The sequence below is a fragment of the Sceloporus occidentalis genome, unplaced genomic scaffold (assembly GCF_023333645.1).
Source record: "Sceloporus occidentalis isolate IW3139 unplaced genomic scaffold, rSceOcc1.0.p SCAF_259, whole genome shotgun sequence".
NCBI lineage: Eukaryota > Metazoa > Chordata > Lepidosauria > Squamata > Phrynosomatidae > Sceloporus > Sceloporus occidentalis.
This window is the reverse complement of record NW_028317239.1, coordinates 913,789-930,877: the sequence shown is the minus strand read 5'-3', so window position 1 is coordinate 930,877 and position 17,089 is coordinate 913,789. Positions and strand designations below refer to the sequence as shown.

At 42.0% G+C, this 17,089-nt stretch overlaps 1 protein-coding gene across 3 annotated transcripts in view; it reads right to left on the bottom strand.

Annotated features, from left to right (window-relative positions):
• Positions 1–397: 397 nt before the first annotated feature.
• The window catches only part of LOC149275902 (dihydropyrimidinase-related protein 2-like), a 30,158-nt gene continuing 13,466 nt past the window's right edge, over positions 398–17,089 (bottom strand). For 2 of the 3 annotated variants that reach the window (XM_089504168.1, XM_089504169.1), the window contains 13 exons: positions 10,469–10,557; positions 8,673–8,857; positions 7,780–7,944; positions 7,524–7,585; positions 6,603–6,683; positions 3,366–3,434; positions 3,120–3,240; positions 2,694–2,850; positions 2,216–2,357; positions 1,608–1,778; positions 1,247–1,426; positions 901–1,066; positions 398–489 (listed from right to left, as the gene is read on the bottom strand). In XM_089504168.1, coding sequence (XP_089360294.1) covers positions 398–489; positions 901–1,066; positions 1,247–1,426; positions 1,608–1,778; positions 2,216–2,357; positions 2,694–2,850; positions 3,120–3,240; positions 3,366–3,434; positions 6,603–6,683; positions 7,524–7,585; positions 7,780–7,944; positions 8,673–8,857; positions 10,469–10,557 — 1,680 coding nt within the window. Of the gene's footprint in view, positions 490–682; positions 692–900; positions 1,067–1,246; positions 1,427–1,607; positions 1,779–2,215; positions 2,358–2,693; positions 2,851–3,119; positions 3,241–3,365; positions 3,435–6,602; positions 6,684–7,523; positions 7,586–7,779; positions 7,945–8,672; positions 8,858–10,468; positions 10,558–17,089 lie in introns of all 3 variants that reach the window. The other variant, XM_089504167.1, reaches the window with a different exon arrangement.

Sequence of the window (17,089 nt, the reverse complement as noted above, 5' to 3'; positions counted from 1 at the left end):
GGGTTTGGAGTGGCCCTAGGACATACAGACCTTGTGTCCTAATTTAACACATTAAGAGCCAGGAGATTATGTGTGTGTATATTAATATATTTTCACTATATATTTATTTACACACGTTAACACACGATAGGACACACGCATTTAACTGCATCATTGCGTGTGCATCCGAGTTACTAAACCACATCTTAATATAAATATACATGCACAAATCTCACTATGTACATATATAAATATATGCTATCTGTAAGTGTGCAATCTCCTGGATAGTCTGTTTTTGTTCCTAGAAAAGTCACTGCCCACAAGACTATATAAAATGTCAGGAACTGGTAACCTTTTCGGAAATTATTCTTATCGAAAAAAAGGAGCGGAATCCTAGGGCAGGAGAAGTGGCAGGGCTTTAGCCGAGGCTGGTGATGTTGGCACGGCCACCAGGAGGCGCCACAATGCGCTGAGTTGTACGACGGGGAACGTTGTCATCGACCTGTGCGCCTGCAAGAAAAAAAAGTTATAAGTATGCCCAAGGGCCCACTTCACCATGGACTTGGTGGGTACGATTAGGCTTCAATGGGTGGCTTTGGGTTTTCTGGTCATGAAATAGGTTTACCAAATTAGAGTGAGATGCATGTGGGAGAATGTTTGTTAATAAAAAGTTGTATGGACAAACAGGTGATCTAACACACACACATGTATCCTATACTTTCAACCCATTTTGGGTTGGACCCTATACAGCTATTGTCACCATTGGCCGTCCCAAGGCTGTTGAGATCCTTGGAGAACGTGCTTGTATGAAACATCTGAGTGGTCAACATGGCGTGCTGGGTTTCACTGGGAATGTGGGTCTAAATTGAGTGTGTTACATGCAATTTGTCTGTCATCATAACATAATTTGGAGATGCTTACCGGACAGGCTGAATCCAGACTGGTGTAGATTCCTTATAGGTTGTGCTGGTTGTTTGGCAGGGGAAGTCTTGGCAGAAGATGCAGGTGTTACGGCTTTTGGGGTCACAGAGACCTCACAAACAGGGCCGTCATACAATCCACGAGGGACTCCCCGCAGCTCGGCAAGCTAGAAAAAATAGAGCATATTTTAATAAACTTCTGTCTTGTGCCAAAGGAAAATTCTTCACCTACTTCTAGAACATTGCAAACATTTGGAATGTTTACAATCCTCATTTCAACATCCTTACTGCAAAGCATTCAACACCCTTCCCCTTTAACCTGGTCAACAAAAACCCTGAGGACTCACCCTGCTTCGGGCCTTGATCCGTTTGTAAACATAGTCTGGAAATGGTTTTCTTGGAATGTATCGTCCAGATCCCTCGGTCGCATGAAGATTGCCGTCCTCCAGCACAATCTTTCCCTGGCTTATTACCACAAGGGGACTCCCTCGGCATTCCATCCCTTCAAAGATATTGTACTCCAAAGACTGCATTGGGATTGAGATGTTACCAGTATGAGATTAATAGGTTCAAAACAGGGAATTAAAAAGTGAAAGCAAGGCACTGGATATATTGGTTAATAGTTATGTTATAATACACATTATAGGAATTATGTTTTCTGGTTTATTTTAAATGTTTTTATCCAAGTGGATGAGCTTCTACACTTACGCTATTGTGTGTCTTGGCAGAGATTGTCCTCACGCTGTCTGGGTCCCATATTACCAAATCAGCATCTGATCCGACAGCGATACGTCCCTTCCTCGGATACAAATTTAAGATCTTGGCGGCATTGGTGCTGGTGACGGCCACAAACTGGTTTTCGTCCATCTTCCCGGTCACCTGGATAAAGACACGACACCACATTTCAGCAACGCTCCCCGAAACACATCCAGTTTATCTCCACTTTCCAACCCTGTCAGATTTTTGTTCTGAGGTCTACCTTTTCCAGAAGGAACTCCCGGACCCAGCTGGTAACGCACATTACGCCTGTACGTAACCTGCATCTAAATTTAAGAACTCTTCTACTTCTGCTTCCTACAACAGCTGCTTGCCAATCCCACCCACCACAAATAGGTTGCTTTCCAGTTTTTACTACTATTATTATTATTATTATTACCACTCCTCATTTACCCCCTTCTTCCACCCATACATACTAGTCATGAAGACCTTGTGACCCTCTTCCCTCAAACACACCCAAGCATCTTGCCCCTTCCTGCTATATGACCCCAACCAACCACACCAAGCTCCTCTAATGAAGCTTGGCGCCCTGTACGCACCACAGCTCTGTCCCACACGACGCTCATTCTCTCCTCAGCTCCGTTGGTTCCCTCTGGAATTAGTGTGAAATTGTCTTTTCCAACAGCTTTCTGAGCTGTATTAAAGGTGCAGTGTGCGCTGCCGCTAACCTGCAGATCACCACTGGGAGACAGGGGGACAATTATTATTCTCAAAAGACCCCTCTGCTATTGGAATGACTACTCTGTCACACAAGACAACTGGCTCAATATTTTAAAATTAAAACATTAAAAGGTGTTGTTCCACCCAAAACAATATCTAGCAAATGTATCACAATCAGGTTTATTCAATCAACACATATGAACACACACAAAAATATTTTTCTGCTGCTATGGCAACAAAGCCTTGTTAGTCTTTACCTGTGTAACACAACCACACATTTAGAAGACAACGTAGAACTTTACATTACAGTGTTTCTAGGGAAAACTTCTGGGAGCCCCAAAGCCACTGAAAACTCACCAGGAGAGCAGTGAGTTTAGGAAATCTGGGGTACTGGGGTCCGGGCTGAGAGGTGGAGAAGTGACAAACGCTGCTGCTTTGGCCCAGTTTTTACTCCAATAGTGAGAGCCATCAGTTCCCAAGCTAGCAGTGATAGGTTCCCCATATACCACAGCTCCTGTGATGACAGACAGTTACAATTTGCTCTTGAGTTTGGAGTATAACAAAAACAATCACTACTTACAATACAAACCGGACCTTAACACCTTATCCTATATGCCTCAACCTAAAGACAGTGAGAAAAGGATGCGTCCATCTTCTTTTATCCAGCTACCATAACGCTGCTAACTACCCGACAACTAATTCATTGTATGTGTATTCCCAGAATTCAAAGAACCCGCCTAGAATTAGAATTCCGCCTTAGAATTCCACCAGACACACACACACCTTTCTTCCTGGATTGTGCGATGACCTCTGCAGCACTCTTGCTCATCACTTTGGTGACATAGAGAGGACAGTTGGTCTGGTTGGCAATGGTGACAGCGCGGTTTACGGCTTCCGCCTCCACCTATAAGAAAGGAAAAGCTCATTGTACATGACGCGGTAACATAACTATATGCTCAATAACATAAAAGCTTGAACTCACATGTCGTCACTAGAGACTAAACGTGTTATGAATACATAAAGTTTCACCTCCTCAGGTCGACTCAAGACATGTCCCTCTGGGCCAGTGATTCCTTGATCCAGGATCCTTTGTTGTTCCTGTGATAAAAGTGCTATGACATTACCACGGCAGATGAACTTAGACAAGTTCGGGAAGAAAACATATGATATCTATGATATGCAAGCGATTAGACATTCTAATAACCATAAAATGCCATCATTTGACAAAATATGGCATAGCTGGCAGATGATTTGTCTGTAATAACATTATATAAGAATGTCCTAATTCCTGCTGTGAGTGCCACATAATCACACTATATTTTTATTCAAATTTTTTTTTTTTTCATTTTATTTCTATTTCTTATAATTTATTTCCATTTATATTAATGTCATTCTCTTTGGAATGTGGCTTACTGTTTGGAATATGTATATATATATACCGTATTGGCTCGGATATAGGCCGCCCCCGTGTATAGGCCGCACCCTAAAAGTTTGGTGCTTTTTTAAAGAAAAACATTTTTTAATAGACATGCTGCCACTCTGTCCCCCCCTCGAGATATGCTGCCACTCTCCCCCACGCGAGATATGCTGCCACTCTGTCCCCCCCGAGATATGCTGCCACTCTGTCCCCCCCAAGATATGCTGCCACTGTCCTCCTCCCCCCGAGATATGCTGCCACTCTGTCCCCCCCCGAGATATGCTGCCACTCTGCCCCCCCCCCCGACTTACCAGAGCAGGGGGACATCTACGCAATACGCGTATACAACTTCCAGTGCCGGGACTCAGCGGATGTGCCGGCACCGGAAGTTGTATATGCGTATTGCGTAGGTGTCCCCCGCCGGCCCCGCAAGACACCTGGGAGTCTGCTCTGGTAAGTCTTGGGGCAGAGGTAAAACGCATCGTGCGGACGGTGGGGGGAAATATATATATATATAAACCTTTCATCAGAAGGGCTATTTTGTACACAAATCCATGCCTATGGGATATTGCTAATAACGGAAATTGAATCTGGGGGTTGAAGATTCTGCTTTAGGATAAAATGCTCTCCTGTTCTTTTCAGCCACCATAAAGGGAAAGATGTCCTTCTTTTGACAATGGCTTGGTATATGAGAATCATAACCCTCCGGCGCTGAGAACTTAAATCTCTATGAATACATTTTACCGTTATGAAATTAACCGCATACTCCGTCAGTTTATCATTAGCAGCCCGGTGTAGTTCGTTAGTATCAGTAGCGTACCTAGCGGGGGGCGGGGGGGGGGGGGCGGTCCGCACCGGGTGCCGCTCATCAGGGGGGTGCCAATTTGCCGGCACCCAGCACCCCTCCAGAGACGGACAGCAATGTCCGCCGCTGGAGGAGCAGGCTCGCAAGGGAGCGGTATCCGAGGTCTTTAACAGACCTCCGGCTCCCTTGAGTGATTTTAAGCCGGGTTCAACCCTTGAACCCGGCTTAAAACCACTCAAGGGAGCCGGAGGTCTGTTAAAGACCTCCGATACCGCTCCCTTGCGATCCACGCGGCAACAGCTGCTGTGCGCCGGGATTTGTTGTCAGATCCCGGCGCACAACACTGAAGCCGCGCCCACCGCTGTCCGTGCCCTCTGACCCGGAAGAAGACAGAAGAACTGAAGAAGAGGAGCGAAGAGGAGAAAAAGAAGCTGTAAGGAGAAAAGAGGAAAGGTAGGAAAGCATTCAGTGAGTGAGAGTTGATTGGTATATATGTGTGGATTGGTATATGTGTGGATTGGTGTGTGTGTGGATTAGTATATGTGTGGATTGGTATATGTGTGGATTAGTATATGTGTGGATTGGTGTATGTGTGGATTGGTGTATGTGTGGATTGGTGTATGTGTGGATTGGTGTATGTGTGGATTGGTGTATGTGTGGATTGGTGTATGTGTGGATTGGTGTATGTGTGGATTGGTATATGTGTGGATTGGTATATATGTGGATTAGTATATGTCTGGATTGGTGTATGTGTGTAGATTGGTATATATGTGGATTGGTGTGTGTGTGGATTGGTATATGTGTGGATTGGTATGTGTGGATTGGTGTATGTGTGTGGATTGGTATGTGTGTGGATTGGTATATGTGTGGATTGGTATGTGTGGATTGGTGTATGTGTGTGGATTGGTGTATGTGTGTGGATTGGTATGTGTGTGGATTGGTAAGTGTGTGAGAGTGATGGGTGTTATGCTGTACCATTTCCAATGTATTTTTCATTATATAATTATGCTCTAGTACATCATAACTCCCATTACTCTATACTGTTCCATACAGTGGCAGAGCTGGGAGACAGAGGCCTTGCACCCCCACCGCAGGACTCCTGAAAGGTAAGTGAACTTCAAAGTGGGAGAGGGTAGATAGTTAGGAGGGGGGAGATAGGGAGAAGGGAGTGAGAAGGGGTAGGTAGGACAAAAGGGAGTGAGAAGGGGTAGATAGGGCAATCATACTCCTATCATGCCAAGTCTGCGAGTACATCCTGGAATCTGGGTATGCCTGGGCATGATAGAAATGTGATTGCTGTTAACAATCATATATATTTATATATATATATATATATATATATATATATATATATATATATATATATATATAATATTGTTATTTAATTGTTTTGTCCTATTTTGGTGTGTTACTTACTTAAAATAAAAGTGTTAGATTTTTTTTTATGGTGTGGGGGGGGTCATATTCGGTTTCGGCCAGGTAAATGCTGCATTTTCGGTTTCAGTCCAGAATTCGTTTCGGTGCATCCCTACTACTAATGAAGTGGTAGGCCTACACCACATCAATGTTTGGCTTAGTATATAGTGATAGGAGTTATGCTGCACTATTGTCAATGTCTGGCTCAATGTATAGTGATAGGGATTACGCTGTACCACCGTCAGTGTGTGCCTCAGTATATAGTGATAGGTGTTATGTTGTACCACCGTCATTGTCTGCCACAGTATATAGTGGTAGGTGTTATGCTGTACAACCGTCAATGTCTGCCTCAGTATATCGTGATAGGTATTATGCTGTACCACCGTCAATTTCTGCCTCAGTATATAGTGATAAGTGTTATGCTGTACCACCGTCAATGTCTGCCTCAGTATATAATGATAACAGTAAGTGTTATGCTGTACCACCTTCAGTGTCTGCACCGGTATATAACGGTAGAAGCTATGCAGTTTTAAAGTGTGTGGGGGGGGGGGTGCCACATACAGGATCCGCCCCAGGTGCCAAATACTCTAGGTACGCCCCTGGTTAGTATAAATACCTGGACTCTTACCTCTGCTATGACGTCCCCATTTTCGGCATGGACCTGCGCGATAGCTCCGACATCACGGATCACACTGAAGACCTCGTATATCTAGCAGTGATGAAGGAAAAAAAAAAGCTTCGCTTTTAGACCAGTGAAGACACATAAGCTGTATGGTTTATATTGTTATTGCCTTCACTTTCTATAATGTTTTAAAGCTAGAATCAAGATTAACTATGAATTATTGAAGGCCAAGCAAGCCCTTTAGTTAGGCTTGAGCCCTTCGTAAATGTAAAGGGACACTGGTGAGCTGAAATCACAAATCTGCTTTAGTGAATAAGCTCCATTACACTACCTTCTTTGGGTAGTAAAATATATTTTTTTATTTTATTTTATTTTAATGCTTTTCCATATCGTCTTTGTTTCTTTGTAAAGAGTATTTGCACGGTGGTGGTACATACAGCATACAATCCCCCCACTGGTCCAAGGCCAAGGTCGGACTGTAACAGCAGAAAACTTTGCTTTCTAACCTTTATTAGACACTCAGAAATATGAAGGACAGTCTACCAGAAACAACATATAAACATTGTTTTACGTTCCCACAAAACATTACTGGACTGAACATTGAGGCTCCTTGGAGGCAAAATGGAGGCGTCTACAGCTTCTACAAAGCTCACGCTAATCATATCTGCTGCTAACGTTGTCTTTATTTATAAAAATATAATTATTTATCAGCGGGCATGTGAAATATACTGTATGTATGCAACATACATTGCTTATCATGGAACCGGCTTATATTTTGAATTGACACCTTGTGGCTTGTGTTGCTCCATAACATAAGGATATATGAGCACCTATTCTGTGCGTGCGCAGTGATGTTCCAAAACGCAGATGAAAACCAGGGTGCTTAAGCATTTTGCGTTATGTTGCTGCACTAACAATGGTTATTACCTGAGAGTCCGTTAGTTGGTAATAATCCTTATAGGCCATGTACACCAGAAATGAATTGACACCTGCGGAGAAAGGCATCAACATATGATTTACGCTCAAACGCATAAAGTAACAAGAGAAGAATGTTCAAGACGAATGTTTGCGCGGATGCTACTAATTGCACACATTTTTGGTATTTTGTATTCTGTTCCCGATAAAGCCTGAAGTGTGCCCCGAGTCCATAAATGTACTGTTGGTTGAGGCTGACGCTACTCACCATGATCTTTCACCATGGCCTCCATCTCCTCCTGTATGCCCCTGTGCCACTCAGTGATGTCCACGTGCAAGGAGTAGTCACAGCACGACTTGCTGTCTGCCCACTCCCGCCATTGATCAAAAGCGCTGAGTAAGCTGGTCCCGGGCTCTGGTACAACATGATCAACTAGGAACAGCAAGGACAGTTGCCATTATTCAAAATGTGTAGGCACATATAGGGTTTTGCTTGTTATATTTAAATAAATGCCCAAGAGACCAAATTTGGTTTTCACCCATATTTCCTACAAGTCGTGGTGGGAGTTAAGTGACCCATTCATCTACGTTCAGGTTAAGTTTTTGTACGTATGAATCAATTTGGAATAGTGTTACAATCATCTGGAACGATCAGAAGAATTCCCCCAAAACATCTTGTGTCATCTTGTCTACAACCAAAGAGCTATTTAAAAAAACTGCTGACGGAAAATTATTGTAAAAAAAATAATTTCAATATATTGATTAGTTCATTATTTATTTTATAAAAAAAAAAGGGTAGGACAAGCATCTATGCAAGATTTGTAGAAGGTAACTGGTGCCTATAGAGGCAATCCCAAAGTTGGCTGTTGCCTATTATGCTGGAGAGACAGTAGATAATGCCTTCATAATCCTAAAACTCAACTGCTGAAGCAACATGTTGAAATAGAAAAGTACAATGTTAAGAAGTGAGCAGAGAGCTCAGAACCTTGATAGCGAGAACAGCATTTGAATAGGGGGTTTGCAATCTGTCACTTCTAGAAAGCTAAACGAATGGACCTACAATGACCATTATGAGGGAAAGGTTGTGTAGTTATGTCATCACGGGCATTAAAGGACAAGTAATAGTACTTGGCACCAAGCACAACTAAAATCATCACTTACTGATCATGGTGGTGCCTCCGGCCAACGCGGCTTTCGTTCCTTGGTAGAAATCATCGGCGGAGACCATGCCATGACAGGGTTTCTGAAAGCGGGTATGGACATCGATCCCGCCTGGCATTACCATCCTGCCATGAGCCTCAATGGTCTTCACACCGCCGGGCACAATCAGGTTCTCACCGATCTGCCTAGAACAGACCCCAGTAATGTGTTACAAGGAGGAAACGCTAAATAGCGAAAAAGATACAAATCTTTCCTAAAACTTTGCTCCCTAACTCCCAATATCTACCAAGCCCTGGAGAGAAGAAGATAGTATCGGTTCATTAGATGAGAGTTTCCTTCTAATCGGAGGTTGTGATTCTTTTAGGCAGACCAACACGATGTTGGGCACAATTAAGCATGTAACACCTCGGGAGTCTGTTCTTCATGCACACAGTCACTATGTAGGTTGAAGGGGAAAAGGAATCTCTAGCTTTAATGAAAGCATTAAAATGACAGTTTAATGTCCTGACAGCCAAATAAAGTATATTAAAGAACCTTATGACTAATCTAATATGCATTCTTTAAAACATGGGGAGAAAATATTGCACTTATGGCAGGGGTGTCCAACGTGCGGCCCTCCAGCTGCTGCAGGACTACATCTCCGATACTCCTCAGCCAGCCCCTTAGCTGAAAGAGCATTATGGGAGATGTAGTCCTGCAGCAGCTGGAGAGCCGCAGGTTGGACTCCCCTGACTTATGGGAAGGAGAAGCTGCCGCTATAGAGCTGCTCTCCTCCAAGCGGTTTCCATGCATGTGCACGAGGGTCTGGTGAGACCCCCGCCAGCAGCGCTCACTGACCCAGTGCTGGAGCTAACTGGTGGTAAGTATAGGGGATTCTGCATTTTCAGGAGGGGCACAACGCAAATTTAAAGGGACCACGCATCAATCATTTGCATTAAAGTGCATATGACGGCTGGAGGATTTCACAACCTACTACTATAATACATACATCATCATACATAGATAAACTCCTACCCATAGAGTTATGTGTCTAGTCTGACTGCTTTATGGCACAGCCATTAAAATAACCATTTTTGGTTCCTTTGTTACCCACAAACAGGGTAAATAAAAAGAAATGCGTGTATGTCCTAAAACGTTAGGGGCATAAGATGTTCCATACAAATTTGAGTCAGTAGGTTTAAGCGGTACAGGGGTGGACATGTTTTGCAGAAAGAATGAAAATGCAAGAACAATAGGTCATGCTCTGAATTTAAATGGAGTCCAGAGGGAACGTGACAAAGCCTCAGAGAGGCCAAGCTGGGAGGTGCTGGAAAAACTGAAGCAGAGCCCATGTGTGTTAAATAACTCGGTCCTACGTAGTCACTGTGTCCTGTATCTGGGGACCCATGCTTTATACAGAAACAAAGATTTGGATGGCAGATAAGAACCGCTAGGCACATTAAGTCTGCCCATTATTTTACTTTGGACTAGTCTTTTCTTATATGCTAGTATACCTGTTTAATTGATGTAAAGGATTAGATCTTAACCCTGGTTGGCTGTTCCACATGTCTACCCTCCTCCCAGTAAACACAACTTCCATACATTACATGTAAGTATTTAAGGTTTTGTATTATTTTTTAATATTCTTCAATATGAATTGTTTGCAGCACAATGGGACATTAAACTGTCCCCTCCGCAAACACAGGTGGGTGGGGGAGAGATGATTTTTAAGAATACAGAAATAGAATTTTCCGGGTTTATTCTCATTTTATTCTACTGGACTTCGCACAGCTGCACAGCAGGTCGCCGTAACTTACTTAATGAGTCCATCCTCCATGTAAACATCAGCGTGGAAAGACTGGTCATCGTTTACAATTTTACCGCCTTTAATCAGAAGACGATCGCTCTGAAAGAAAAGATCAAACACCACAATTACAATAGAACGTTATACACAGTTCCCTTTACTGCATTAGATGCCACCAAATAATATTAAGTTATTGAAATTACTAATAACATTAAAATACTTGCTAGTCCAACCACCCCGCACACTGGAAAACAAAAAATCCACAATGATTTTGCAAATAAATTTTACACAATTCTCACAAATATGCCTCAGGCCATAAATCCCATCGTTTTTAAACAATGCTGGGTTGTTGCTGTTGAAAAATCAATAACACAGAAGGAAATCTCATTCATTCTCTCATCAGAATGACATTAGACATTCAAAAATTAACCTCCCTCAAATTATAAATCTGTTACACCAAATCTCCCATACTATCGAGCATTTGTGTGGATAGACTGCTCCCCCAACTGCTGGCATAAGAAAATGTAACAATGTATGGTTTAGAAGAAACCTTATTTTCTACAAAACCCGTAGAGCATTCATTCGCCCAAAAAGCGACGATGTATTAGCCTCCAGACCTAAGTGCTGGAAGCTTCAGCTTCCACGCTTAAATCTCACACAACTGACCAGAGATCGTGGAACTTGACTTGGCAACGTGAGGCTACCGCTGTGCATTGATCGACACTCCGGCGATGAGTGCGTGAAACATGTACGGCTACTGGGTGGAAGCTCCGTTATCTTCCTCTACCAGTCGCTACCACTTCCTGGGAACTCCAGAAAGTGAAACAGTCACTCTTTTCGTTTGTAAATTACGGTACTTTGTAACTATATATTTTTTACATGACATTAAAACATCTGACACTGAACAGAGTCCTTAGTTGGAGCTGATACTTTCTGCTGCATAAAAAAAGATACAATGTAGAGTTGGCTTTAGTGAGTTAGTGAATAAGACTTGTGCCTCACTCATATTTTTTGGACAACTCGCATGAACTCTCGGTTTAGTGAAAGAAGCTAAGGCTGATGTCTCTGTCACTGGAAAGGAATAATTAATATGGCTGCTTCTAGGACTGTGTATGTCAGTGAGACTATGAGACAAGAGGGGACATTTCTATTGTTACAAGCTGTTAGAGCCCCTTGCAGTGTGGTGCAACGTATTGGAACAAAGACCTGCTCAGAGCCCATTCTCACTCCTCGTTTATGGACTGAAAGGGTCCCTGTGTAGCACAGTCAGAACTGCCAGGGCCTGGTCAGGGCGTGGGTTTCCTACACGACACCCCGCGCCAGACAGAGACAAGTGGGAACTCCGTGCCAGCGCTTCACAGGAAACACTACTTTGTGTGTGAGTCACATGCGGGACAAAAACCCAAAGTCTGGTAACCACTGGAAACTGAGAAACAAACAGAAGAATCTCAGACCGATTCTTAGAATGGCTGCTGCACATGATGTATCCGCTAATCAGAATCGGCTGTTTCCAGAGGCATCGTTAAAGAGGAACTGTCACGATTACAGCTTTTTAGCAGAACCAAATTCAGTTATTAAAACAGCCTATTCCATGTGCCATTTTCAGTAGGGGCAATTCTTACATATATTAAATTTGAATATATGGAACTGTTTTCATTTAGAGAGGTTGTGATTTGTGGCAAGAGCTGGCAAAGCAGAATAACAGTTGCAGAGCTGCTAAATGGATGAGAACCCTGGACCATCAACCCAACATAGGTGGATGCATATATAGTCCAGAGTCCACCAGGCATAAGCACAAAAAGTAAAGATTACCCATTGAGACCAAGAAGCCATGGTTCCTGAAACATTAATAGTGACATCAATGATTTTTTTAATCTTATATATATATATATATATATATATATATATATATATATATATATATACACACATGCACTATATAGGGTGACACCTTTCTTTGGATCAACACAAAAAAAAAAGACAAAGAAATGCTTTTGGAACCTCAGAGATTTCTTCTCCTGGTGGCTCCCTATAGTCCAGAAAGCTGAAATGTGATTCTATTATCTTTTCCCGTGTTAAACCGATAAAAAGCATCATATTCAGCTAGAGCTTGTTTCCTGGCTGAATGCATGCTAGCAAGAGTTTAGTTTTTGTGACACGGCCCCTTTAGAAGGAACATTCGTGTTTTATTTTGCATTCCTAATTACGAACCTGCCAGGGTCCCAAGCTTGAAGACCAAGTGTGACATCAGCTGCAGGTCCACCAACAACATAAACAGCATCATGATATCACATCTCACTGACATGACATCATGGACTGTCCCATCCGATGCTTATTTTGGATTCACTTGTTTGGAAAGTAAACTGCAACTCATGACAATGAAGCAGACGGTGCCAATGCAAAATCGGCAGACAGACCACAAAACAAATAGCTTTAAAAGTGTGGCCAAAAGACTCATTGGTCTGGCCAGTTTTCCCTTGGATTAGTCTTTTATTTCCTGGCTTTTTGGCTAATACTTTTGCACTTTATTTTGGAGGATGATCTTTCTTGGATTTGGTAGGTGCGGTAACTTTTTGGAAGACTCTTTTATAATTTATAAGCTCCAGACGTAACCCAGCTTCGATGCCTTCAGCTGACTCAGTGTTTTATTTAGCGCCTCTACTGCTTTACCATTCTTCGACTACAAAGTTCTAGATATATTTGCTCCCAAAGTAAGTAAACATTGTTCACCAAGTGCGTGCTGATTAATTCCTAATTAACATTTTTTTTTTTACGCAAACTTTATCAATCAATTATGATTGGAATCTGCTGTTTTTTCCCCCTGGATTAATAGTTCTGTTTAGAATTAAACACTACTCTCCGAACCATATGATCTCAACTAAAGCCATAACTCGTGTTCCACTATTTTGGAATGGCATTTATGGAATTATGACTCGAGGAGGTAACTGTGAAGGCTGTTCTTGGAATCACACATAATTATCATTAGTCACTATGAAGGGATACGCATTGGCTGGCATAAATCTAGGTATAAATCCTACCGGCAATGGAATCTAAAAACTAAGATGTTGACATTTCTTCTCCAATCTGGAGACTTAAATATTGTCAAGGAACTGATTTCTCCTTTTGCCTGCCACTGCAAAATGTTTAGGGGTTTATAACAAGGACATACGTTTCCGTACCTAAGGAGACATGTATAGGATATTTTTTTTTATTGAGAAATAAATCCGCGACTTAATTTTCCTGGATGTCACTTGCTTCAACAATTGCTCTATACTAGTAAGGGTCTCTCCAGAGAACAAGGGACACCTGCAGACATGATATGAAAATTCTGTCCAGCCTACAATACCCAGCCTGGAATTTATGTTTTGTTCTATACTTAGCTTAGAGTAAAAGAAACATCATCAGTACTATTTGAGCTGAATTTACAGTAACGTATTGTGCCGTATATAACTCTAAGTAACAGTGCTCTATTGTATAAAGAGGCTATGATAGTTACACTATTTATTTGTTGTATAATAATAGTACCCGGGCTGAAAAAGCCCTAAATAGTGTTAAAAATGAACTTATAACTTTGTCTCCGTATGAGTTTTCAAACGAATACAGCTATACTGATACTTAACCATGGATGGCACATAGTCACTAACGCGACTAATGCGACCGCACACTGTATGAGGAAACTCTTTTCCTGCACAGGGAGAGCAGGAACCTGCACGGCAATAGAGTTTTCACATATAGTGCGCGGGCACCACAGCAGTAAGCTGCGGGCCCGCATTAGGCGTCCGTCGGCCCTGCATGGCCGCCCCCCCTACCAGGGAAATCAGCAAGAGAGGTAAGGGGGTGCGGGAGAGTGAATGGGTGAGTGAGTGAATGTTAGTTAGAGGGTAAATTAATGAATTACGTTAGTAGTACGGGGCAGAAATGGCACAGGCAGGCTGATCAGGGGGGCAGAGGTGGCACAGGTAGGCTGATTAGGTGGGTAGAGGTGGCACAGGCAGGCTGATTTGGGGGGCAGAGGTGGCACAGGCAGGCTGTTTCAGAGGCAGAGGAGGCACAGTCAGGCTGTTTCGGGGGAAAAGGCAGGCTGCTTCAGGGGCATAAGTGGCATAAGCAGACTGTTTCAGGGGGAGAGGTGGCACAGGCAGCCTATTCAAGGTGCAGTGGTGGCACAGGCAGGTTGCTAAATGGGCAGCAGTGGCACAGGCATGCTCCTAAATGGGCAGCAGTGGCACAGGCATGCTCCTAAATGGGCAGCAGTGGCACAGTCAGTCTGTTTTAGGGGCAGAGGCCTACCACGTCAATGTCTGACTTGGTGTATAATAATAGGGGTTATGCTGTACTACCGTCAGTGTCTGGCTCAGTGTATAGTGGTGGGAATTACTCTGTACCATATCTGTTCAGTAAATGTTATTCATTTCAACTTTTTTAATTTATTTATGAGTTAATAATCTATTTTTCCAGATTTCTTTTTTTCCCAGTTGACATACAGATAAACATTTGTGAAATAAATGTTCTGGCCAACATTTTTTTGTGTGTGTGGGGGGGGGTGCCACATACAGGATCCGCCCCGGGTGCCAAATACTCCAGGTACGCCCCTGGCCGAATAAGACCCATTTTGACCACTCAGACCTTAATCAGTCCTGTCTTAGTTCCAAGATAGCTTTATGCCTTTTTCCACTCATTTTTTCCCTTTTCTACCACCCTCTCAGTAAAGCAAAATGTCCTTATACCTCTAACAAAAAAACTGAATAAAGTGATTAAAATCTGTATTTCCTACCATTTCTTCTGGTTATTGCATTTTACCATTTAATGACAAATATAATACATATATCCCTAGATTTAATATCTAGATGTATTATTAAAATTGGCATTAATATTACTATAATGGAAAATCCTCTTGTAACAGCTTATTCTTTAGCCTAATTGTAATTGTTTTAGGGATATTTGGTTTAGGGACTATTTCACCCCATGGTGGCTGGAGTATTGGCTGGAGTATGGGCCAAAATGTTGCCAAACTATGTGAACAGTGTCCTGTCCAGTTCTCCTCCTTCTCCTCACCAACTCTCTTGGCCCAACCAACAACAATCAGCAACTCAACAAGAGGGTAGAGATAACTTCATGGGGAGAAATAATCATGCAGATTGTCTCAACGTTAAGATGGCTGCTCCCATAAGCATTAACTGAACTATAAAATGTAGAATTTGGGCGAAGTGACAGATCCTCTATAATGGTAACTGGTAGCCCAGTATACAGTAACATCCAGATGGGACTCTGACTTAAAGCAGCCAATCTGTGGCTATACTCCATAGAGTAGCAGGGAAGCTGCTGCAACAGGGCTGCATTTTTTGTGTTAGGTAATTGCTTCCCCCACCCCACGTTTTGGAAGAATTCATATTAAAGTAGTCATGATATGTTTCCCTTTAATAAAGTAAAGCACTTATTTGTGGCAAACATGAAGGTCCACTTTTGTTACTTTTTTTATTTGCCTTTTTATCTTAAGTGTTACAGCAGACATTACCAGGGCCAGAACACACGCTCGCCTTACCGGAAATAACAAACTACGGTAACATAGTTAAAATAAGTGGCTGTTAATATTTTATACAACACATACAGTTTACAGGGTCCGGGGCATTAAACTTCCCCCATGCTGTTCTTGAAACATTTTTTTTTTTTTTTTTACTATTTTATGTACATACTTTATATATACAGCACGGTATTACAATACCTCACTAACTATCCTCAAACTTATAGCAAGAATAAAAGAAGGTATTTAATTATATTATTATGTATAAATATATACAGTATCTTTATTATATTTAAATAGTATGAATTGGGTCATTTATTTATTCTTTTCATATATTTTGCTCCTGAGACTTCCTTAAATCTTGAGATAAAAGAACTCTGTCCCATCATTTAAAGTTCTTTTGGGAGGAGGGTGATTAAAGTCTTTGGTTTTCAGGTTGTAATACTCTTAGTGATACTAGATACTAGTGATACTAGACTAATTAGCTAAGTTTTTGTTTTACCTCTGACCCTGAATGGCAAATCTTCAGCTGTGCTGACCTCACCTCCTTAATTCTCACTCCTCCATATGGAGCTTCCACAACATGTCAGCGATGGGTGGAATAAATACATGGGGAGGAATAATCATGTTATTCTAATCAGGATAGTAAGGTTACAAACCCATCTGGTGCTTTCAAGAGTAAAGGCAACCAAGATTCCAGAATGGGTAAGTTCTATCTTGACCCAATGGACTAATTTCTCTAGATGAAAAAAAAAACAGCTGTAGAAAGAGACAGCCGTCTACATTGACCAAGCTAAATGAGATTGCATTTACTAAGACATCGAAATAACTCCTGAAAAAAGGGCCACGGGTAATATTTTCTACGATTGAGAAAATGTTGACGATGAAGTCATTGAGTGTATTTTATTATTTAGATATTGATAAAAGAGAGTATACAACACCATGTGAATTCCGCTGAACAATTAATGAGTCAGACACAATTAATTCTATGTAGCGATGCACACCATTAATTAGTTCAACAAATATATGTCACAGAGGAGTATGGCCAGAGTGTTTTTACAAGCCTCCCATCGGTCGAGTGACATCATCATAACCGCATTCCCGAACTTAAGC